This window comes from Ixodes scapularis, unplaced genomic scaffold, assembly GCF_016920785.2.
Source record: "Ixodes scapularis isolate PalLabHiFi unplaced genomic scaffold, ASM1692078v2 PGA_scaffold7__128_contigs__length_106722199, whole genome shotgun sequence".
Classification (NCBI taxonomy): domain Eukaryota; kingdom Metazoa; phylum Arthropoda; class Arachnida; order Ixodida; family Ixodidae; genus Ixodes; species Ixodes scapularis.
In genome coordinates, this window is record NW_024609882.1 from 8,507,432 (window position 1) to 8,532,770 (window position 25,339).

General features: G+C 46.1%; 1 protein-coding gene across 1 annotated transcript in view; it reads left to right on the forward strand.

Annotated features, from left to right (window-relative positions):
• Positions 1-25,339, forward strand: part of LOC8040188 (Down syndrome cell adhesion molecule-like protein Dscam2) — a 292,425-nt gene that overhangs the window by 154,748 nt on the left and 112,338 nt on the right. The window contains exon 5 of the mRNA XM_042286468.1: positions 22,277-22,579. Within this exon, the coding sequence (XP_042142402.1) occupies positions 22,277-22,579 (303 nt within the window). The remainder of the gene's footprint in view (positions 1-22,276; positions 22,580-25,339) is intronic.

Consider the following 25,339-nt stretch of genomic DNA (forward strand, 5'->3'; position numbering starts at 1 on the left):
TAGGAAGTTGGAAGTGCTTCGTACAGAAGGAAGCGTGCGGTAAGGAATTAGATGGTTCGGGGAACTGATAAATGAGGTAGGATTACGGGGTACGACTGTAAAGACCTAGTTAAGGTAGGGTGGAATTGAGGTTGAGATATGCCTTGCTTCAAACAGGATCAGCGGCGTTGATAAGGGGTGTACGGAAGAAAATTATGGTTAGCTGCAACTACTTGATTGGAAGCAGAAACCTCTGAGCTGACTCTGAGGTGACTTAACACGAGCACGTTATGGGCATCTTAATTGCATTGGATAGTGTTACGACGGGGCCTCGAGGACGTCGTGAGCAAAACAGACGTCCAATGGTGGCTGAACGTCGACCGTGTTTGTTTCGGGTGCTCGTAGTTTTAAACGCCTTTTCCACGAGGGCGCAGCCATCTTGGATTTCTCCACTTCTGGTACGCGGTAGAACATCGTTTTGGTCTCTCCACGCCGTCGGAAGTTATTTACAAAAAAATCGTGATTGTCACACATTCTTGCTTTGCCTCGCCTATATTTTGTCGCATATTCCAAGTTGAATTGTTTTATTATTTCTTCGTCCCGCATACCAAATACAAAGCCCACGTGACTGTGAACGTCAGGAAACAGAAAACGTCTATTGACCTTTGAACAAATTGCCTTCTGCACGCTGCCATCTTTGTCTGCTGTGCTGTGCAACAACTTCTCAGCATGCGCTGCAGCTCTGCTGTGCGCTATAGCCAGCGGGCAGACATGTACACGTTACACAAAAAAAGTAACTAAATGCCGTTGATCGTTACTCGCTCAAAAAGTAACTAACTACGTTACTCGTAACCAATTCTCAAAACGTACGCGTGAGTTACCTCAAAAGTAACGAGTTACTTTTCACGGTACTTTGACGACCAAATGAACAACTGCTTTTGTTTTGTTTTTTTTGTTTTATTTTTACTAGTCGTTGCACATAAAAATCGACCACCAGTTCGCGCTGTCCACCGTTGCCTGTTTCCTCCATCATGGTGAGGAGTATCTTCTGCCTTGCAGAATCCCGAGTCTGGTCGTCGGCCTTTAAGCAGTAGCTGCCTCTCGAAGTTTTCATCAGTTATGTTTCCCCTCTTCCTTGAGAATACATCTATGGCTACGCTGAAGAGATCTTCTACCGACGCACTCGAAGGAACGGCAATGTTGTGCTTCAGCAAGAGCCGGTGGATCTGGAATTTCCCCCCTCTCTTGTGATCTCTCTACATCTAAAGTTCGAAGTTGACAATGAATTATGTGTCCTCCCGCGTTGGCAACCTCCGGGTTCGCATTCGGTCCGTACTCGGTTTCTAGAAGGTTCAACTAACAAAACTTATTGTGTTCGCTGTGTCAAGGACACTCCCAGCGGTAGAGTTTAGTACAGCAACGTTTATCGCTGGACACGTCAATCGAATTGTTCGACTGACATGTTCAGCGATATACGTTGCTGTACTGTCATACTGTTTAGTTGTTTTTCGGGTTGCCCTCCTACCGTTCTGGCAATAGACGCATAATCAGGTTAGAATAAAAACAAGGCCGTTTAAACTTTGTTGTACACGTTACTCATCAAAAATAACGAAATACCGTTGCTCGTTACTTGGCTTTAAAAGTAAGTTACTCGTTCCGTTTTTTTAAAAAAGTAACTAAATACGTTACTCGTTACCGAAAATAGTAACTAGGTAGAAGTACCTCGCTACTTCTAACGCGTTACAAACATGTCTGCCAGCCGGCAACAGCCAAGTGGCGCCGGCAGAGCGAGAGCCCACGGTTATACCCTGTCTCGTTGTAACTTAGCAAAAGGGGAACGATAAGCCACCGATTGCGTGCCGACGGCTTCGATACGCGCTCAGTATACGAGTGCAACGCACACATATTGGAGCATGACGCAGCGAAAAGCCTGATACGTCTTCGCATTAAAAGCGCACTCCAGTGAAACGTAGTCACTTTCCGCTACTGGCGGAAAGTGACTACGTTTCATGCCAGTACGGCGGAAGCTACGCCAGGGCCGTAGCTTCCGCCGTACTGGCATGTTATGCGATTACGACTTCCTGGTCTACCCAGTATTTCTTGCTTCAGACACTAGGCTAAGCGGCGCCACCAGAGTAATAACTCACGTTTGAACAATGCCGCCGCGACTCCCGGGCATACCCAATATTTCTTGCTTCAGTCGCTAGATAGCGCCCAACCAAACAGCATTGCAGGTTGTCTACATCAAACACTGCGCATGCGTCCACAGCTCAGTTACTCAGCATTCTTCGTCCGAGGGATAAGCGATGGAATCGTGTCTATACACAGCGGGTGGACGATCCGCTCTTGTCACGAAAGAACACAGCACGAATAACCAAAAACTAACAAGATAGAAAGCGAAAGAAAGCATGACACAGCGTTTCTACAATTCTTTCTCTTTTAAAAGTATCCACTGGTTTGCAGGCTCTAGTTGAACGACCCAATGTAGGTTCTTCCGGTGGTACTTCATGAACTGTGGCTGGAAGCATCACGGCTTTCACGCATTGTGGTCGCCGGAGGTGACAACGCGACAGGTAGGAGCAATCGCTGGTTTCTGGTGGTCGGGCAGTAAGTAGCCTAACCTCCGATAGACTTTTTTGGACTTTGTCAGCACGCCGATGCACCTACATGTCCGGAGACACAATGGTCATCATTTGCTGCTTATCCGTAAACTTAATTTCGTCAGGCGTCCAGTTGTCTCATTGACCATAGTTGCGAACGTAGACTGTATCTCCGGGTGCAAAGTTCCAAGTAGGTTCTTCCTGCTGTTTGTCCAGAGGGGTAGGTGAAAAACAGGTATCTATCCACGAAAGGATTTGATACCCCAACATAACTTTTGATTGTGATCTCCCGGAGGCTTGAGAAGTTCTTCTGTAATTGAACAAAGGTCGAGCCAGGTTAGTTCCTCTCCTGCCACCGTGCATGTTTTTAAGACCGTGTTTAACAATGCGCACGGCCCCCTCGGCAAGGCCATTGAATTGTGGATGGAAAGGGGCCGTCCTAAGGTGCGTCATGTTGTTATTCTTAACAGACTTCTTGAACTGCTAACTTGTGAATGGCGTGCCGATATTAGATACCAACGTACGGAGAAGCCCAAAATGACTGAACAACCCGCGTAATGTCGCTATCGTAAACTGCGTTGTTGCTTACGTCAGTGGCCCTGCTTTGATTCATTTGCTATGTGAATCCACAACCATGAACATCATCTTTTCCTTAAGAAGACCGCAAAGTCCATGCGTACGCTTGACCACTTTTTTATTGTTTTTGGTCAATTCATTGGTTCATTTGCGGTTGGCATTGGAAGCGCCTCAACACAGTCTCTGCACATTGCATTGTCTTCGATTGGCCTGTTGAGGCCAGGCCACCAAAACTATGATCGTGCCACAGTTTTCATTGAGGACGCGCCTTAATGTGTCTCGTGAAGTAAATTCAATTTTCGGTTCCTCCCTGCTTCTGGAATCACGACGCGATGCCCCCGTACACCATGTCCTGCGCAACTAAGAGCTCGAACTTCCTGTCATAAAAAGGTTACTGGCCAACTTCCAAGTTGATGAACAAAAAGTAAGGGCGCAAACGAGCTGGTGTACATTGCACATGGTTGAAACAACCCCGAGACTGCGGGTAAACGACACAACACTAAAAAGTCTCTAAAATAGAGACTTTTTAGTGTTGTGTCGTTTACCCGCAGTCTCGGGGTTTTTTAAACCATGTTCCAAGTTGGTTAAACTTTTAAGCCATCCCTTTTTGACGTAGCTTTTAGCGTTCGACAGCAGGTGGTCTTCAGCCGTCATCTCCCTCAGCTTTCTGGCGGTAACAGTTCACTCGAGGTTTTGCAACAAAAGGACATACTCCGGGAACTTAATTGTTTGGCTCGATTCCTCGGGCATGGGTCGACTTATTCGGCGTTGGCGTTGACCATCAGCTTGCCAAGCTTGTAGTCGAGCTGGCACCGGTAGCCTCCAAGTAGCAGGGCCCAAAGCTGTATGCCTGCAGCCACTATGGCGGGGATGTGTCGGCCTGGCTTCAGCAGAACCGGTAGCGGCTGCTTGGGTACTAATCTGAACACTTGGCGAAAAAGTTGTCGAGAAATCTCGCGGCTATGATTGGGCGGCGCCATGGTCAAGTGCGGCCATTTTCCAAACACGGCAGCCTGATTTCTCGCCTACTTTTTTTCGAAAAGTGTCCAGATTAGGGCCCCTTGTCGGTGACCGATGTGAATTCTCTGTCCAAAAGATAATCACAGAATTTAGTGAAGCCGAAGAAAGTGCGAGCGCTTCGCCTTCAAGCTGGGAGTAGTTCGCTTTTTTCCGCCGCAGATGATATTCGGGAACGGAATCCGATAGGTCTCTCCGCCTTGCCTACGCGGTAAAACACTAAGGCGCCAATTCCGTATGGCGATGCATAACGTTCCAGACGCAGCTATTTCGCATGGTCAAAATGAGCCAGAACATTTCCAGTCGTTAGCGCTCCCCTCGTCCAGCGAAACGCCTTCTCCTGTTCTGAAGTCCAAACTCAACGGGAACCTTTTTCTAGTAGTTGGTACGACGGAGACGGAAAATATGTCATCCATGGAAGGAATCTGCTGTAGAAAGTCAGCATGCGGATAAATGAGCGTAGCTCACTTACGTTCTTCGGGCAAGGGGCGCGAGCGATTCTTCTAGATTCTTTTCCCTGAGATGCAGTTCCTTCGAGTCAATCTGATGGCCAAGTTCGGTGAACGATGTTTTCCAGAATTGGCACTTGCCCTAACGCAGCTTCACCCCGTGCTCTCTGAAGCGCTGCAAAAGAGCAAAAAACAGTTGAGTTTTGTTTCGTCGTTTTTGCATTTTTCTCAGAAAGTATCACATCATCTAAGTAGGCCTGCACACCTGGGAGACCTTGCAAGACGCACTCTATCTTGCGCTAAAAAATAGCCGGTGCCGAAGATATCCCAAATGGTAACCGGTTATAGCAGAAGAGATTACGATGATTGTTAATAACAGTCAGTTTGCGTGACTCATCATCCAGTGGCACTTGATTATAGTCGTCGCGCAAGCCCAGCGTTCTGAAGCGCTCACCACCATTCAAACATGCAAACATGTCCGTTATCACTGGAAGCGGGTGGTTCTGAACTTCGCAAATAAGATTTGGGGTCACCTTAAAATCCCAACAAATGTGTGCGGTCTCTATTTTTTTTTTTTTTTTTTTAACGGGAACCATGGGCGCGGCTCAATAAGCGTGAGTTACCGGTGAAATTACTCCGACCAGTTCCAGCCTGTTCAGCTCTTGGGACACCTTATCTCGGAATGCAAGCGGAATGAAGTTTGCCTTGCAAATCTTTGGGTTTGCTCCCTTCTTGAGGTACAGATGAACCAGTGTTTCTTCATGAAGTGTGAGCTCAGGGGAAAATACGTCCTTGTACTCGCTCAGGACACTGTGCAGACTTTGATGCTGGCTGGTGGGTTTACTGCGGTTTCGCTGTCCAACTCAAAACTGACATTTCCCGTTGATTCAACTATTGAAGCAAGTATCTTCCGCACAAATATGGTCCTTGGCAGTGTACGACAATCATCGTACCATTCACCTACGTTAACAGGTAGGACACTTGCATTGTCAGCGCTAGAAGTATTGGAATCTAGCCCATGTAGCAACTCTCGCTTCAGTTGGGACTTTTGCACCTTTGCACAGCTTCCGCGATGCCGTTCGTATATTTCTTTCGCGAAGACTCACACCGATGCTTTTGTGCCGATTTGCATGACTATATCATCGCCATCCCATTTGAACATGCCCAAAACGGTAGGTAGAAACTTCCTCACCTTCTGAGTCATTAAATTCAAAATTTGCGTAGTCAGGTTGCCGCTGCTGTCCTCTTACGAGTGTCCCGTTACCGCAAACGTCTTGCCTTCTTTACTTAACTTGCTGTTTTGTTCCCTGCCGCTCTTGGCTTTACGACACATGAGGACCATATGCAGTTGCTTGCCACACTGGAAGCATTTTGCCGTATTCCATTTGCAGTTTTCGCTATTGTGGTTAGCATAACCGCAGCGATCACATTCAGACGATGAATGCGACGTTCTCTTGGCGGTGAACGAAGTTTGGTTTACTGAACCTTGAGCCTGTGAATCTCGGGTGGTCCCCTCTTTCGCGACATCCGCTGCGCGTCAACGTCTGCACAATAGACGTCGACGCACCGCAACATCCTCCCGCAATCTGACGGAGGCTTATTGCGGAGAAGCCGCCGTGTAACCGAGCTTTCGGTTGCACGTCAAAAGATCCCCAGGTGGTCGAAATTAATCCTCAGTCCTCCGCTGTGGCGTGCCAGATGCCCGTCGTAGGTTTGGCACGTAAAACCCCCAAATTTGACTTTTTGACCGCAACATCCGTTAAAGAATTGGGCTTCCTGGACGCTACTCTTCAACAGAAAACTTGTATGATTCCTCGTTCCAGAAGCTGTCACCAACAGAGCCCTTTGTTTTCCATCCGCATTCATATTTGCTTCAAAATATGCTTCGACTTTCACTATGTAGGCGTTTCACGTATCTTGTTCGTCGTCGAAGTGTGGCAGCTGATGGTTAATCGTCGGCCACCCTTGCGAGGGTATTCTCTCTTTCATCACCTTTACTGAATACTCATCTTTTGACGTGCATGCGTCTTTACTCGTCGCCACTCTTACGACGTGGCCTCGAGCCCGTCGCTAGCAAAACAGACGTCTGGTTGCGGTTGAACGACTCTGTTTATTTGGGGTGTTCGTATATTTATACACAACGGGTGGGATCAGCTTTTATTACGAAAGAACACAACACGAATAACAAAAGAGTAACAAGATAGCAAGCCATACAAAGCAGCATGACACTGCGTTTCTACAGTTTCATTGGTGTTCCAAAGGTCATGCCAAAGCAAACCGGGTGCACTACAAGGCCTTGCTAGGGCAAACACGACGCTTGGGCTTTTCTCGCATTTGGCTTAATCGGGAAAATGACCAGCGCCACATCTTACCATTTGGGTGAGAGCCGCGAATGAGAAACTTCTGCCGGAGCAGTTGTTTTTATGAGAGTTTGTATTAAGTCAGAAATAACAAAAGAGGTGACCGGTGATCTCCTTTTTTTTTATTAACTGTGATGCAATTTGTACATAATCAATTTTATAATGTCTCGTATTTCTGTGTTAAGTCTAGTCATTTCAATCACTTGAAACGCTCACATTGTTGTAGTGCAATTTAGGTAAAAGTCAACTTAAAATGCTTATTGTTATTTTGCTTGGGAGGCGTGCGAACTAAAAAGCGTACTTTTCTCAAATGCCCTAGCTCGGCTTGCAAGGTAATGGCAACGACTTCTTCGGGTAGATTCCGAAGACTTCTTGTCTTTAATTCATACTTAAATTAGTGACGAATAAACAAGTTCCTTTTTCGTTGTTTTTACTGTGCCAATTTCGAGAAGTTTGGGTAGCCTTACCAAAGACCGAAGACATTCAATTTTTTATACGATAAAGTGATACACGTGCAGTAATCAGTTTGAATTTTACTAATTCTAGTTACGGCTACAAATTTGTACTTGCTTCTTATTGTGCACTTTAATTATGACGGCTTTTTAAATCTCAGGTTTGTGTAACTTTTTTTTTGCTTTATTTTATATGAGTCATTTAATGTTCTCAGATAGACAAGGTAAAAATCATATCAATAGTTATAACGCAATCTTTTTCCTTTTATATCTATCTCAGTGCGCTGGGAGATCATAAATATGCGAAGTTTGCGAAAAAGAATCCGCTTTAAGCCTAAAGTGGAAGAAAGTAAATCCAAATTGCAAACATTTTCTTCCCATTTAAATTTAGCCAAGATAAAACTTGTTTTGTGATCTGGTGAAAGGGTTATATCTTGTTTTTATTTAACGAAGACGAGAACTGAACGTAAAATTAAATAACATTGCTATCTTCCCATCCTGCCAAATTATATATCATGCTAGCTCTCCCCAGCAGTTATCTTTGGCAGTACATTCACTTGAACATATATTCTGATGTTGAGATAATATTTTTATTTGTCTTTATATACAAAAGGAGAAAAGATAAGAAGATGCATGGCTTGCACCTTGACGAGGCCCTACCCGGTGTGGCAGGAAAGCAGCAGAGACATTTCAGACAACACGAACAAAAGACAATATACACGTCCTTATAATACAAAAGCTCGAGCCCGCAAAACGCAACGAAAATTATATCCTCAAGAGAGAAGGATAAACAATGAAAGGCGCTCGCGGTTTATTACAAATACATATGGTCGAAGTTTCTCAGTACACGATGGAACGCACCACAAAAAGTTTTGTAGCCATCCTCGTTCCCCTTTTTCTTTTACTTTTCAATCGTTCTCTTCGCGACTTTTCTTCGAACAAAAGCGTCATTACGACACATGCGGTTTTCCGGGCAGGATGACGTGAAATAGCGAGGTTAGAACCAGCGGAGACAGCGGGTACACCGCAACACTATTCACTACGGCTCGAGCCCACATAAATAAAAAAAAAAAAACAGTACACCCACACCGCCTTCCGCGCAAACATACAAATAAAACAAACGATGTTCAAACGCAAAAAAAAGTAATGTAGATATGCACTGCGTTCTTGCTGTCGAAAGAACTTGAGTGAGGCAGAAATTGCAATACGAATTTCACGAAGAATGGGCCCCGCCCTGTCTCCCCACCTACGTCCGAAATTGCCTATGATACGCTGCGCCGCGCTGGCTCGGTGATTTACGAGGACACATAAAAAGGCCGCCGCCGAGTTTCAAACGGCCCCGGCGGCAAAGTCCAAATTGCCGGTATTAGGCCGCAGGAAGGCGAGCAAAGAAGGACGCGATGTCGAGGTCGTGTGGGGAGCATCGGCGACGTGGGGTGAAGAACGGCTTCTACCAGGCTCGGGGACTCGCTTTCGGTTCCAGAATCTGCCTGCGCTGAAAATTCCTCGTTTTCGCCGAAGCGGAAACGTCGCATTGACGGGCTGGGGAGTTTAGACGAGCTATATATAGCCTCTGACAACTTCAGAAACGCGGGGCGCGGTTTATGATGGTGACGCATCTCGCTTCGTATTTCACTTTTTCGGCGTTCCTATTGGTTATCATTGGCGGTCCTCCAACATGATCGTTCGAATAAACGGGGAGGAGAAGGGGTCCACCTTGGATTTCTGCGCCCGTTGCATGATCAAATAATATAACTAACCAATCACTTGGGGCATAACTCCCGAATTGCAGGAGATGCAGTGTCTTTGAGGGGAGAAACTACAAAAACATCCTCACTATTAAGATACTTTTAACTGTGTATCTGGCTCCCCCTCTTTCCCCCCCTCCTTCCCCCTATTCCCCCCCCCCCCCCCCCTTTGTTCATCGCAAAAAAAACTGCCATTTTAGGTAAATGCTTTACTTCACTATGGAAATCATAATTGCACTGCTGCACCTGCTCTAGCCTGAGGATCTCAATCATGGAGAGAATAACCTTGCAGAAACCGCTCGAGCTCTTGGAAATGAAGGATGAATGATCATTAGGCTGGTTGGTTCTCCGCTTTTCCTTTAGTGCATAATCCGCGGTGCAATTTATTCTTACAATCCAAATTACTAGGTTTGTCGTGTACAGGGGCAGTCTATTTTAATTATATGCGGAGTTTTCATTTTTTGTCGACAATTTATGTTGCTGAAAACTTAATGAAAAAAAACAAAATAATCGAAAACGTGCATGAAAAACCGAGAAAGACGACCTTCATTAAAAAAAATATTCATCCGTCTACTTTTTTTTTGCGTACGCTAAGATTTATTCATTTTGACCTGCTTGAACTTGAACTGAACTCGCGCGATTCCATGTCGAAGGAGAAGATATGAAGAATAAAGAATAAATAATCACGAATTTATGCTTTCCAATTACATTTAAACCCAAAAAAGTGACGCCACATATGCGTATCCGCTCCCGATTTTTTTTTTTTTTTTGCCGTGTAGCGTCATGGCCGTTGGCAATCGCCGGCGTTCGCAACCGTGGAATCGGCCATTTTTGCTCAAAACACCGCACTGTGCCTCTGGCATAGCTCCCGTCACAAATTCGCGGCTCAATTGAGCGTATGGCTGTCTCGTGAACTGTTCCCAAAGTGCTCGCTATTCGAGCGGACGGATGTGTTACTGCGGTGGACGTTCACCCGAAGTTGTTTGGTTTCAGAGCAGACGACTCTTGGCTAGCAGACGACAGCCGGTTCCTCCGGGCCTGGCGCCTCGCATTTGGCGTGGTGACACAAATGCTCCCGTGACGTCGGGTCACATGCCTCGCTCCGACGCTCTTATGGGGTCGCGGGGCCCTAGACTCCACAGCTCGACAAGTTATCATGTAACAGAGTTCAGATGACTATGTTAGGATCCGATACTTCATGTAAAATCGTCCCTGGAAAAGGGATAGTTTCAACTGACATAGAACGAAAGTGTCTTTTGGCACTACACTTTGTGAAAGGAATAACATTTTTCTCACAGTTTTTTTTTAGGCGTTCATTTGTTAAAAAAAATCTATTCGACCATATTGGTCCTTGTTAAAATAAAGTGCGATGAACGCTGTGTAAAATGAGTCTTAACTTACCATAATCGTTTGAAGGAAGAACAATATTTGCTATTTCCCTTCCTCTTCTTAATTGACTGATAAATGAAAGGTTTGGCTCCTGCGGTAATTTGCGACAAAGTCAAATTTCAGATCATCTGTAGTTATGATTATCCATTAATTCCTAATTACGTCCTTACTTTCACAACAAAGCAATTTACGAAAATCCCGTCAAGCTTGTGCCACGTTAACGTTCTATTTGTTGGACATTCGGTACGCGTAACAGCAGGTCACTGATCTAATAGACCGATCTCACCAGCCAGATTGACTACGCCACCGCTGCCGCAATGTATCGAGGGAACTTTAGTCTTTCTGCACGTGCGAGAACCTCGCTGGGGCTCTGCCCGTGCAGGGCACGAACAGTCTCGTGCACTGCCGATTGCCTCCTGTAAACTAAAGTTATGGCTGCCTCGAGCATGCTCCGAACGCTTGGTGAGATCGGTTTATTGTCTTGTCAGCTGCTATTAGCGGTCAGATATTACGGTGGCGCCCTCGCTTGGTTTCCTCTCGTGACGTCATGACCTTGCGAACAACAAGTTCGGTGGTGTTCGTAATGAGCTTGTTGGAAGTTTGAAATCATAGCGCTCTGAAACCAACTTTGCCAACCCCGTCAAAATTGAAGTTAATACATTGCTCTTATTTCCGTCGATGAGAAATCCTTTGTTGACGTCATAGTCAGCGACGCTTTCGCGACCACAGCGACGCTTTCGATCGCGCACGTCGCCAATAAAACGTTCTTTTTCTTTTTTTTTTTAATTGTGAGCGATGTTTTTTAAATGCCGGAAGAATAATGCAGGCGTCCGAACCAGAGCAGTGGCTAGAGTCAACTTCTTCCCTTTTCTTTTCAATTCCCTGGCTCCCAAGCCACGAGCGCTGGCAGAAGCTGGCGCTCGTGATAGCCAGCTTGCCGAGCCTAGCACATCAGTGTCACTATATTTTGTTGTCCGAATCGAACACGAAATGAAACGCGATATTTACTTTATTTATTTACAGCCAAAAAGTAAAAGAAAGCAAAACATATTTGGCACTGCAAGCCATAACTCCCTAAACCTGGTCTCGCCACGTGAATTTCATGACCTCTGGTCTTTGTTTCTTTTTCTTTTTTTTAATAATATTTATTTTGAATTCGCGAAGCACCGTTCCGGAACGTGATGTTCGCGCAGCAACGAGCTTTCGAGCGTTCATCGGAAAGATGGTCCGTACGACATGGGGTTATTAGCGTTAATCCGAGGACGCGTGCTTCGACCCTAATCCAGCATGACAGCTTAGAGTCACGTCGCAGTTTCAACAAGGCTCGCCGCTCTCCACACATCTTCGAGCACCGGCCCAAAAATATTACGACAACGAATCCCCCCCCCCCCCCCCCCGAAAAAAACAAAACAAAAAAAACATATATAGATTTTAAAAAAAGGAAGGTCGGTAACGTTGCACATTACGGATGAAGGGAGCGGGAGGCTCAGACCTGGTTGCAGGGGTCAGGAGAAAAAAGAAAAACGACAACCAAAACACGATAGTAATCAGTAAAACGGAAGATAACGGCACTAAACAGCGGCCGAACAAGTCTCGTTGCTGAGCGCTAATCAGCTACAACGAGCGAAGGCAAAGTATGAGCAAAGGAAAGTTGGGCAGAATGAATGCGTGGCGGCGGCTGTCCATGGGTTAAAAGTCCAAATTTTTCTATCGCTGGTTTCGGGTCGGGAGGGGAAAAAAAAAATGCCCGAAGGGTAGTCATTAGCGAACGAAGGCCGGGGATTTATGAGGGAACGGCTCCAGCGTTAGCCGCTAACCCCTCATCACAAGAGAAAGCATTCACACTCAAAAGCAAGTACATCATCATTGTGATGACGGGAGAAGAAAAAAAAAGATTGAAAAAGTTAATGTAAGAATAAAAAAAATGCGATGCCTACTTTTATGCCGCTGAAAAAAAGGTGAACGGTAATAAGAATAGTACGAAGGAAAGAAACTGTTGCACGGCCAACTTTCAAATCAATAAACCGAAAATTCTTGCGAGAGCTACCTTTCGCACGGTAGATCGAAATATAGGCGAAGGAAAAGCGCGTAGAAATCTGGTAAAAGGGAAGTTGGGAATTCGATCTTGAGTTCGAAACCTTGTTCGTGCTCTTCTTTGCACGAAAAAAAACAAAAAAAAAAACAAGGAAAAAGGTAAGAATCATCCGTCTCATGTTTTTTTTTTTTTTTTTTTTAAGGGAGCTTTGGTATCATTATACTGCGTTGCAATATAAGTGCGGTAAAGCAAAATGTGCCTATAAATCTAAAAATAGAAAAATAAAAAATAAATTGCGTTGCTGCGTTATATATATATATAAAAAAAGAACGACGCTATTATAGGCAGCAATTTCAGCATAGCATGGCATTAGAACATGCTGCATGTCAAGACGTTCAACGCTTCTAATTAGACGTACTCTGTTGAATGCTGGAGGTACCGATGGTATAAGCACGTGATCAGGGCAATGAATCCATCATAAAATAACGAGAACACACTACACGACCACCATTAATTACCAGCTAAAAGACAGCGGTATTCGTCCGGGTTTTTTGGGGGGAATTGTTCCACCCACAAAAAGAAATATCTGCAGAATGCGTAATGCGAGTTCGGGAAAAGAGAGACTGAACCGAGCATCGATCGTTGTTTAAAGGAAGTCTCTCATGCAGCTCGTATGTTGCAACGCATTTGATTCGTAATTTTCCGGTTGTCACCTATACGTTACTAATCATCCGTGAAAAACAACTGCGATGCTAACCGGTCGTTTTCTTTCACACCCTAATGAATCTAGCGTCTACTTTCCCGCAAGAAACTTGTGGAAGTCAATGGACGCAAAATAAACAGAGAGATCTCAAGAAATGGGGAGACTGTAAATAGGTCTATACCTAAAAAAATCTTTGTGAGTTGTGGTACTAAGCATGACGCTTCCCGTGCTTACGTCATGCTAAGTGTTGAAGTGCGGACGGAAGCATTATAAAAGCTCACAATTTAGCAGCAAGGCTAAAACAGTGCTTTCGTACGTGAAAAATTTTAAGGAAACGATCGAACCCTTCAGGTGCATGCGGCCACGTATTAAATGAAAAGTCGTTTGTTTTGGAACTTCCTTTCTGGCGCTGTATGCAAAACAAAATTCCGGCAAATTGTTGGCATGTTCCCTGCATTGAACGTCTTGTAGGGGGATCAGTGATGGTCTAGAGATTTCTTCAACGCATTATCCCATGATGTGAGAGCGTACCTCTAAGAAATTGTTCTTTTCGGATTAGTAGAGGCATTCAATTCAGAAATCGTATAATGTCACAAGCATGACGCAAGTAGGAATTCACCGAAACATCTTGCCCCCAGCACGAGAAAAAAAAAAGCCAGAACACAAAAGGCACACTCTCTAGTGCCTCTTTGTCTGCGTGGACATCTGTAAAATATCCTAAGGTGTTTCCATCTTACGGTAATAACCATTAGGCGAATGAGGCGAATTGCGAAAATTAACGTTATCGAAACGTCTGCGCTCATTATTGATTCCAAAGTAATTGCTGATTCTATTGAATATTATATATATTATTAGGTTACAAATATAGGGTGATTTAATGAGGAATGATTAGATACAGGATGGATAGTAGGGGTGACATTCGTCCGGGAACAGTCCGAGCTCTCTGAATGCTCGTCGAGCGCGCGCCACTCTGCGGTACCACTTCTTCCTAACAATATTCGCCCCGTCGGTGCAAGCACCGGTCATCTGGTGCGTTTGAGAGGCTTACGTATCACGACGATAGTAAGGTTTCATACGGCTTATGTGGACCACGTCACAAGATCTTGAACGATGGTCAAGGGGCGGGGTAACAGGCGCAACTTCGTAGTTGTTGAAAGAAAGTTGACGGACGACACGGAACGGGCCGACGAATTGCTTGAGGAGTTTTTGAGACTTGCCGGGTGCGCGCAAGGGAGTCCACAAGAGAACTTCGTCACCGATGTCGTAGGTGGTAGGCAGATGATATGCATCGTAACGTAGCTTCTGGTGCTGCTGCGATTCCTGGGTGTGCATGCGAGCGAGTTGGCGAGCGTCCTCTGCTCTGGATGTGATCTCTGCTGCGGACGGCTGAACCAAGGTGTCAGGTGTGTAGGGCAAAATGGTATCAAGAGGTGTGAAGGGTTCGCGGGCATAGAGGAGGTAGTATGGAGAGTAGCCGGTTGTAGACTGCCGTGCCGGATTATATGCATATGTTACGTAGGAAAGAATGATGTCCCAGTTGATATGATGGTCAGCAACATACATTGAAACCATGTCGGCAAGTGTGTGGTTCAAGCGCTCGGTCAGTCCATTTGTTTGGGGATGGTAGGCGCTTGTGACTTTGTGGACTGCGGAAGAAAGCCGAAAGACGTCTTCAAGGACTTGAGAGAGAAAGGGAGCGCCACGATCACTAATTATAAACTGGGGAGCTCCATGACGCAAGAGAATGGAGTGCAGAAAAAAATTAGCAACTTCATCGGCGTTGGCGGCGGGTACAGAAGTTGTCTCAGCATAGCGTGTCAAATGATCAATAGCTACAATGATCCACCTGTTCCCGCTTGTCGACAGAGGAAAAGGACCGAGAAAGTCGATTCCTATACGCTGGAATGGTTGGTATGGTTGCGGAATCGGTTGGAGTCTACCAGAAAGCCTGGTGGTAGGTCTTTTCTTCGTCTGGCAGTCGTGACACGCCCGAACATATTTGTTGATGGTGCGGGTCATGCCCGTCCAGAAGTAACGACTCCGTATGCGGAAGTACGTTTTGGCAAATCCGAGATGTCCGGCTGTTGCGTCGTCATGGTTAGCTTGAATGACATCTTTTTGTAGTTGTCGGGGGATAACCAAAAGCCAAGCGCGTCCGTGGACGTCATAGTTCCGCCTATAGAGGACTCCATTCCTGAGTTGGAATAGACGGGCACGGCGTAGAATTTGCGCAGGAGGGTTCTGATATAAGCCCTGTAGGTGGTGAATGATGGGGTGTAAGGAAGGATCAGACTGTTGTGCGGCAGCAATGTCGATGTAGTCTAAGACGGCCGTTGTTGTGTCGGGGTCTGCGGAAGGTGTACGTTGCGACGCAGGGGGAAGTGGGCATCTTGAAAGACTGTCCGCGTCGAGGTATCTTTTGCCAGATTTGTAGTGCACAGTAAATGCGTAGTCTTGTAACTTCAAGGACCAGCGTCCAAGACGTCCGGAAGGGTCTTTTAACGTTGTTAGCCAGCATAACGCATGGTGATCAGTGACGATAGTGAAGTGTTTGCCATAGAGATAAGGACGGAATTTTGAAATTGCCCAAACAGCAGGCAGACACTCGCGTTCTGTTATACTGTAGTTTCGCTCGCATTTTGTAAGCGTACGACTTGCATAGGCAATCACACGATGGACACCGGAGACGTTCTGGGTCAACACAGCGCCGATGTCGTGGCCGCTGGCATCTGTGCGGATCTCCGTGTCGGCGCCTGGGACGAAATGATCAAGAACTGGAACGGTCGTCAAGGCAGTCTTGAGGGCTTGGTAGGCATCGTGCTGTTCGCGACTCCATTGGAAGGTTGCATTGTTACGGAGAAGTGAGTTCAGGGGTTCAGCGATGTGGGCGAATCCGGGTATGAATTTCCGAAAATAGGTGCAAAGACCGAGGAAGGCGCGCACGTCTTTCAAATGTTTGGGCACTGGAAATTCGGAAACGGCTTGTACCTTGGATGGGTCAGGGCGAATTCCGTCAGCGCTGACAATGTGACCCAAAACCTTGATTTGGCGTGCTCCAAAGACACATTTTTTTGAGTTAAGCTGGAGGTGGGCTGATCGAAAGCAGTCGAGGACGTGCTTTAGCCTGTCCAAGTGTTGAGAGAATGAGCGGGAAAAAACTATGATATCGTCTAGATAACATAGGCATATTTTCCAGGTGAGACCACGCAGCACAGTGTCCATCATTCTTTCAAATGTGGCTGGGGCATTACACAAACCAAAGGGCATGACGTTAAACTGATAGAGGCCGGCGGAGGTAATGAAGGCAGTTTTAGGTTTGTCAATATCCGCAACGGGTATCTGCCAATAGCCACTGCGAAGATCCATTGAAGGGAAGAAGGATGATCCTTGAAGAGTGTCGAGAGTGTCGTCAATTCTGGGTAGAGGGTAGACGTCCTTGGAAGTAATTTTGTTTAAGCGTCGGTAATCTACGCAAAAGCGCCAGGTTCCATCTTTTTTCTTTACGAGGACTACAGGTGACGACCAGGGGCTTGATGAGGGTTCAATTATTTTCTTGCGAAGCATATCAGTGACGTGTTCGTGAATGGCCTGGCGCTCTTCCGATGAAACTCGGTAGGAACGACTTCGAACGGGAGAGGCTTCGCCCGTTTCGATGTGATGGGAGACCTCCGACGTCTGCGCAAGGGGTCGATTGTCGAAATCGAAGAGGTCGTCATATGAAAGAAGAAGCTGGGTTAAAGCTTCTTTTTGGCCGTCAGATAAGCGGCCGTCTATCATCTTCGCAACGTGCATGTTGGCGTCCGGAGGGGCTGTCAAGGTCTGAATGTTAATACTGTCAGAAAGGGGTACGAAGTTGTCGTAGATATGAGCAGTGAGTGTAACCAAGCGGGCACAACGGGGTACAATTTGGCGTTCAACTGAGGTGTTGGTGATGAAGAGAGAAACATGTCCTTGAAGTGTGTCGGCGATGCAGTAGGGGATGATGACAGGCTTCTTTGTGACAAGGCTGGCGATAGGCTCAATAAGACCGGAGGTGCATGGAAGAGGACGGTTCGGCATGAGTGTGATATAGGTAGCCGAGAGGGGAGGTAAGATGTAATTACCACTGGCATGAAGAAAAATGGGGTAAGGTTCACAGGCGGTGTCAGTAGTCGGCGAAGAGTTCAAGAGCAATTCCCGGCTGGCGCAGTCAATGGTCGCGTCAGTGGCCGAAAGAAAATCCCATCTCAATATAACGTCGACGACACAATTTTTGAGTACAGTGAATAGAATTATGTAGGAAGTACCACCGATCTGAACCGGTATAGTGCAGTGACTGAGAGGTTGTATGTGGTCACTGTTTCCCATGCGAAGGAAATGTCCAGGAGATGGTGGAGTTAGCACTTTGTGCAAACGGCGACGGAATTGATTAGAAATGCAGGATTTTGCTGCACCTCTGTCTATTAAAGCTGCGACTTTTTCTCTTCCAATTTCGACTGCGATAGTGGTAGGGCCAAGAGAAGGAGGATTTGGGGCTGTTGACGGCGATGCAGCCTGACCTCCTGTGTCACGACAGGCTGCGTTGTTTAGTTTGACGGTGGAGATGTGGCAGTGGCATTAATAAACGGCGAGACAGAGCGGCGTCGAGGGTAGGGGGATGAGGACCGGCCACGCCGAGAACTCATTAAGTTACATATTAGGTTACAAATATAGGGTGATTTAATGAGGAATGATTAGATACAGGATGGATAGTAGGGGTGACATTCGTCCGGGTACAGTCCGAGCTCTCTGAATGCTCGTCGAGCGCGCGCCACTCTGCGGTACCACTTCTTCTTCCTAACAATATATATATATATATATATATACGCCTCAAAAGTGACGACTAATATCAGCAGGTTTGATTTTTTTCTTGTTACCATTGCGCGTCGGCTCGTGACGCGTGGGAACGTGAAAGAAGCTTTCTGGAAAGCAGCATCATTACACGCACCCGCCGCCTGCAGGAAGTCGAACTTCAGAGAAAAAACACTGCAGACATCGTAAACTAACTTCCGATTCCGAGGAACGTCGGGAACCTTTTCTGACGGTAAAGAGTTCTGTCAGCAACTTTATCTTTATCACGTCTGTTTGTTTTTTCTTCGTTCCAACAAGCCATTTTCGTTCTGACGAAACACACACACACACACACATACAAAAAAAAGAAAACACGTTTTGCAGACTCTTGAAACGCAGTCGTCTTCAGTTCAGACCCAAAGTCGAATTTATGGCGCCGGTTCCGGGGGCAAACAGGTCCGCAGCAATTCCGTCTCAACGAAAACAGACAAGCGTATGATCTGCTGCGCGAAGCAGATTGCGTAAGTCGAAATATACTACGTGTGTCCCAATGCTAATAGAAGAGTGGAAGATACGTGCCTGATGCACCAATCAAGCGTGTACATGTTGCCGTCACGGTGTTCCCACTCTCCTTGAACACTGTCATATAAAAGTACGCGGATGATTTGGTAATTTTGGTCGAAGATACAAGGCACCTCTCTCTGGGGATTTGAGCTGAAACGCATTGAAACTCGGACAAACCTAAATTTACAAAAAAATATGGTACAAAACCTCTAGTTTTTGGCCCTGTCTATTCAAAGAAAGTTTATTAGTATTAAAAACAATTTAGCATACCCGAACATATACGACTGATGTATACATCGGGAGAGACGTATTTATTTAAAGACAGATATGGTTTTCTAGTTACAGAGTTCATTGCAGATGAACCAAAGATGTAAACCTTAAATTAACCTTCATTTTTTAAGCGGCAAAAATACCTTTATTCAATCGACCCGAGTGATGCAGACATGTACCAATTGTGTTAATAGGCTCAGTGTTACACACACAACTGTAAATTTTGGTGTCACGTTTGGGTCAACAAAGTTGTTACGTGGGTTCGCAAAAATAAATTGTGGATGTTTTAGTTTTTAATGAACTACCTTTAGACAGAGCTAAAGAGAATGTATTACGTAATTGTTAGTGAATCAGCATGAATAAAGGACCTCAATGTGACATATTTACATTGATTATGAAATCAATTCTTGAAATCGGCACAAATATAAGGGGAAAAACAGACACGTGTAATATCAACATATGCAAACAATTTAGATAATAATTATTTTATATATCTTGAAACTGAACCCCGTTTGCTTCTGACGAACTGAATGCACCAAATACATCATAAATCGACATAAAATAAAACTTGAAGATAGTGTGAATGGAATTCTAGTTTCATTTGTTTGTCACAATAAGTAGAAAGTACACCGTGAAAGGAAGCAAGCCCCATTTTACTTTAAAAAAAAAATGAATCCGGTTGGCACCCACGCTTGAAACAGCGAGAAAAAAATACAAATAAGCAAATGAAATATAAATATTAATCAGACTCCCAAATTCATTGCTTTCCAACGGAACGTTATAAGAACCTCAAGTCTTATTGGCCTAGCACAGAAAACCTCCATATGCATTTTGAAGGATAGAGTTCAATGCGTTGTTTACGGTACTGACCCACGCTAGCCCAGTGTGTATCCGGCATCCATATATTTCTTGCACTATCCTATCCCACACACACAAAAGAAAATCATAAATATATTTGATTTTTGCTAGCTCACTCGGCAGGTAAAAGAAAAAAAATAGGAAAGTTTTTTTTTTATTAGGCCATTTTCCTAGCAATCATCTTCACTAAACTGCTCCTCAAGAGTTCGGAGGTGAAAGTCGGAACAGATTTGCTCGGCCTTCAAATTTAATTTGAAGGTCTTTACTTTTCTACACTCGGAGATGGGAGACAGAAACAAACGGCAACTCAGTAGAGCTTGACAAGCCTCTGCCCCCCCCCCCCCCCCCCCCTCCAATACAACAGCAGAGGACATACACACCTACCGGCACAATATCATCTTAGCAATTTGCCTCCTATTCTGTACAATTTTTGCAAATTTTTTTTTGTTTAACGTGAGCTTTTATCGCCAATGCTACGGCTAACACGAGCCATTTCGGCACCGCAAGCGAGTCCCGTGACCTTGCGCTTCCCGCTAGCGATACGGCGCGGAGCTGGTAACTTGACAGGCTGCCGCGGCGTTAGATTTGGCTCGGAGCGCCGGAAGCTTTCGCCACGCTCCACGTGGGACTGACAGGGAACGCACCCGGGTGCATTCGCAGGAGGCAGTCGAGCGTGTAATGGCGAGCCCGTCGCGTCGAGTTTTTCCGGACAATGCACTCTCGTTTCTCCGCGTGACCCGTCTGTTGGTTGCGCTCGTGTCGTGCCTCGGTTTCTCGAAGCGTGCTGCGCTGCCGCGACGCGTCTTCTTCGAGAAATGTCTTGGCTGCGAGAACCGGAGATGAAAAAGAGAGCGTGTGGTTCGGCGCTCTTTTTGCTCGTTAAAAGGGCAGCGCAACGAAATTGGGGCGGAACGGTTCCCATTTTAAATAAACTTACCGGCACTATAGTGCGACCTAAGTAATGCCCAGAAACGCCTTTGTCGCTGTGTACCTTGACGGATAAAAGTGAACTTTTGCTTTATTTTTCCCTCGCAAAACGACGTCGTAAAGGGTATCGCAATCTTGCGGTATTCTGGGGATTACCCCATAATTACGGTATTTAAATACGGCGCACAGATTAGACACGAGCGCCGTGCGAACACTCGGACTGAGCTGGTGACAATCGACGTCTTGACGAGCATTCGGGTAACGTCTCGAGTCTAATTCGGGCAATGACGGAAGTAGCACGTCCTAACAACGTCCGAAAGTCGGCGTGTGTCCTGGGCATTGCCGACCCCTTCGCTTTGCTAGGTTGAACAATGGCGGCGTATAATTTGCACCAGATCCCGTGTCCACTTGAATAAAAAATACTGCGTGTTTTGTAGACAATGAACGTGAAGAATTAACCCTATGTGGTACTTACTGTGTACACTCTACAAAGTCTGGAACATCGACTTCCCTGCTATGCACGTGAGAAAACCAATCGCTGCAGCTAATGACGAGCCTGTTCATATGTTTAGACAAAAAAAAAATGTTTGCGCTGCGCTGTGGCGCCGAGCATGATGTTTCGCCATACTCAAGTTCATGAGGTAAACAGTTTTTTTTTCTTTTTGTGTGTGTGTGTGTGTTAGAGATTGGATTGCAGCGAACGCTGCGTTCCAATGGACCCGGTCAGACGGAATCTGAAACGGGCCTTAAGGTGTTCCACGAGACCCTGAGAACCGCTAGGAAGTGGAGGTCGTCACCGATACCGAAATGCTATTATTGGACGTTTCAGACATCAGAATGCGCAAAAGCGGCTGAGAATGTTTTTATCCTATTTAAACTCTAAGCTTCAAAAAAAGAAAAAACGATGACGGTTGAAGTTCCTATATACGTATGTTATTGATTCGCATGAAATTGTTACAAAAATAAAAGCGTTAGAGAACGGGGCAAAAAAGGGGGGAAAACGCGTAATTTATATGGCGTTTTTATTTGCGTAGCATTGCACCGACTAGCCTACCATTCCATTCTAATGCATGTAATATGTAAGCGCGAAAACAGTTTGCTAAATGAAAACTTAATGCCCCCAAAGAACGTACCTGATGACATATATTCGCTGTTGTATCGGCATGATGCCTCTTTTTTTTTCCCCTCCTCCTGCCCATCCTCCCGATTTTTCGTGGGGAAAAAAAAATGTAATCAAACTTGAATACAGAAATGTTTTCTCTTTGCGTAAAACGGCCTTAAAAACGTAGACCAGCACCATTCTATATGTAAGTCGGTCTTTGAGATTTATAAAATCTGCGAGTCAATGGCCATCGAATGAACGGAAAGATTTTCCAAACATTCTCCTATGCAACTTTTTTTTTTCTTCGATTCAATTTTTGAGGTGTTACTTGCAGCGTCTGATCCCTGTGCTTCTGTTTTCGCATAGCGTATATTAAGGATATTTGCTGACCTCGAGGCAGAGTGGTGACTATTTCCCGCGCCTCGTCTCTCGCTGCAGAGCCCCACAACATGGTGCCTCCTCGCATAACCCACCTCCTGGGCCAAGTGACGGCCCTGGAGGACTCCGAAGTGGTGCTTCCCTGCGTGGCCCAGGGTTTCCCCGTGCCAGCGTATCAGTGGCTGCGCAAGGACGAGGTCTCGGGACGGGCCGAGCCCGTGCCCACGGCGGGACCCAGGATTTCCCTCATCGGTGGCAACCTGGTCATCCGAGCAGCCGCGGCCCAGGACGCCGGGAAGTACTACTGCGTCGTGAACAACACGGCCAGACAAGACAGAGCGGAGACCGAGCTCATTGTTTACGGTAAGGCTGCCTTCGTCGGGGATGTCTGTCATTTTGGCATATATATGGAGAGCAGCTTGGCTCAGATTTTGAGTGCGGTACAAACGGAAATTTGAAGAGGTCGAGTCAGGCAGATAAACTTGGAAAGAAGGGTCCAGGGGCGCTAAACACGTCAAACAGAACGTTTGAGCCCAAAGTTTGCGGAGCGAGCCGATTGGACGTCGGCGACAAGAACGCGAAGTCATCGCCGTGGCTGTCCCATTGGTGCGCTCCGTCAACTTCGGCTCGAACTTGGTGTTTGACGAGTTTCTGAGGCTCTAATCTGGACAGTTGGCGATAAAGTCGACGAGGAATCCTGCATCCGTGATTGGTCGGCGCCGCGCTTGAACTTTGCGCCGTCCAATCACGGCGGTCGAATTCATCGCCGACCTTTGTTTGCACAGTGTCCAAATTAGAGCACGTGGAATGCTCAGTGTTGCAAACGCGTTTCACTATAGACTAGTGTCTGCTCTGTTTCATGGGCGCCGCCATGTCTGTTTATGCTGACGCCGTGATGCAGCAGAAGGAAGGCTGTGCTTTTAGCGAGACACCGTTTTTTTGTTTTCTTTTTTAATTATTTGCACATATTGTAGAGCAAGAACGTCGTAAATACATAGTGCAGAAGCTCCCAGAACAACACCGATGCCAGTCATGCAGTAAAAAGCAAAAATATTGTTTTATGCGCAGCTCTTCTCTTCACAAGAGCCTGCGTTTGAGATTTGACAGGGCGCAAAAATTGTCCGATATCGCTACTATCGCGTAATTAAAACTATTTATATTGTAAGCTTGAAATGTCGCTGGTGAATTTATTTGCTTTCATTCTGCAATACCGTAATAGAAGGTTCAAAGTAAAGGAAGAAAATATCTGAGTGAAAAATGTCATACGCATAAGACCAATTGATTAATAACCCTGCAGTCCCATGAGCTAACTCTCGCATACTGCACCTCAATTCAATAAAGCCCCAGTCACTGCACAAGGAGTGACAGAGACCGCGGGCGAATCCACTTCGGCCCTGTTCTAGGAGAGCGCAGCATTTCTTACTAAGAACGGTCAGAAACCCATGGCGAAATCGAGCAACGCCGTCACAATCAGCCTCCTCTCCGACCCTATCGCTGGTATAAGTCGTCGATGGCAATATTGCACCCCACTCGTCGACTAAACGACAAAAGATTGAAACACAACGAAACAAGAAATATTTAAAGCGTGTTCGTGTCAACGGCAACGCCGAACTAATTCTACCGTCTAGACTGTTTTCCGACATTATCGAACGAGCTGTCCGGATCGAGGGCGACGCAGACGGGCCCCTGGGCCGGCGGTGTTGACCTATCCGTCGTCGAAATAGCCTAACGAGAGTGTTTCCACCCATCAGGGCCGGGCCAAAGTTTGCTCGCCAACGGAGCGACGACTGGGCCGATAGGCAGCGCGTGGCCCCGTACCGACGACCACAAATTAGGGGAAGCGAACCGTTAAGGACTGTGCAAGGCCCGTACGTCGGCGCCTTGCCGTCAAACATCGGGGCCGAGGTGCCGCCGGCTGCTTTCTTGGGACACGCGGGGCAGTTGGGGGAGATGAAATCGAGCGCGATTGGTAATGGAGCGATCGCTTTTCATTAACGGGGCCCGACAAATAACGGATCGACTGCTTGTCTGCCCCTGTATCGCGGACGCTTCAAATGAGGGGATTAACCGCAGATTTATGGTGATGATTATGCGCAGTCCGTTGCCGCGCGTCCGCCCGTTTCTGGGGCTTGGGACCGGTTTCGCGCGGTAGGGTTGGTCTCGGGATGGCCCTAAATATCTGGAGGGTAAGAAATTATGTATTTGACTTCTAACGCGTTGTTTCGTGCTAATAATATCGCAAATTTGCCCTGTCGATAAGAGCTTTAGCAGCGATAAAGTATGTTATTTTATTATGAGCAAAATGTTCTCACGTCTTCCTGGTGGATATCTAAGAAAGATATCATTACTATAAAATCAAATTTCGCGGTTTTGCGTGCCGACCTAATGAAGGACATGTGGCACGTCCCAGCGAAGGGTCGATGATTCATTTCGGCCACCTAGGGACCTGTTTACATGTAACCGAAATCGTGGTAACACAGCACCTTATCCGCCATAAACCTCCGTGACATTGCGGGCACTTCGGCCGGAATGCGAACCCACCACCTGGGGATTCGTAGGTAGGAGCATTTACTCAGAGCCAACGAGGCGGCCAGGTCATTAATCTTAATTGGAGCCGTGATTATTTTAATGATCCATTACACTTGCTTCCAGTTAAATTACCAACTTTCTGGAGCTTGTCTTTTTTTATTTATTGGGGAAGGGGGCAGTTTGGGTAGGCTGTGACCAGCTTAAAGTAAGATAACATACTATCAAGGATCATTTCGGACTACAATGGAACACGTTAGAAGTAAAGACGAGACAGTACACTGCGCTGACTAACAACTCAACGTTTATTTCGCTCACACCCTCTGCGGAGCCACCTGGACGAAAGCCAAGTAAGCGGAGAACCTAGAAATAAGAAAAAAAAAAACATATACACATAAAATCTCAGCAATATATTGGATTTTTAACACGATTTTTAACACGCTCAAGTGACGTAGTGGATATCTTTGTCTTAATAGCGAGTTTTAGAATAGAAGGCCCCACAGCTTTGGGTGCCCCAAACAGCTGGGGGCGTCCCACTGCGCATTCGCAGAACTTCTGCGCATGCACGATGCAATGCCCCGAGCTGTTTGGGGCACC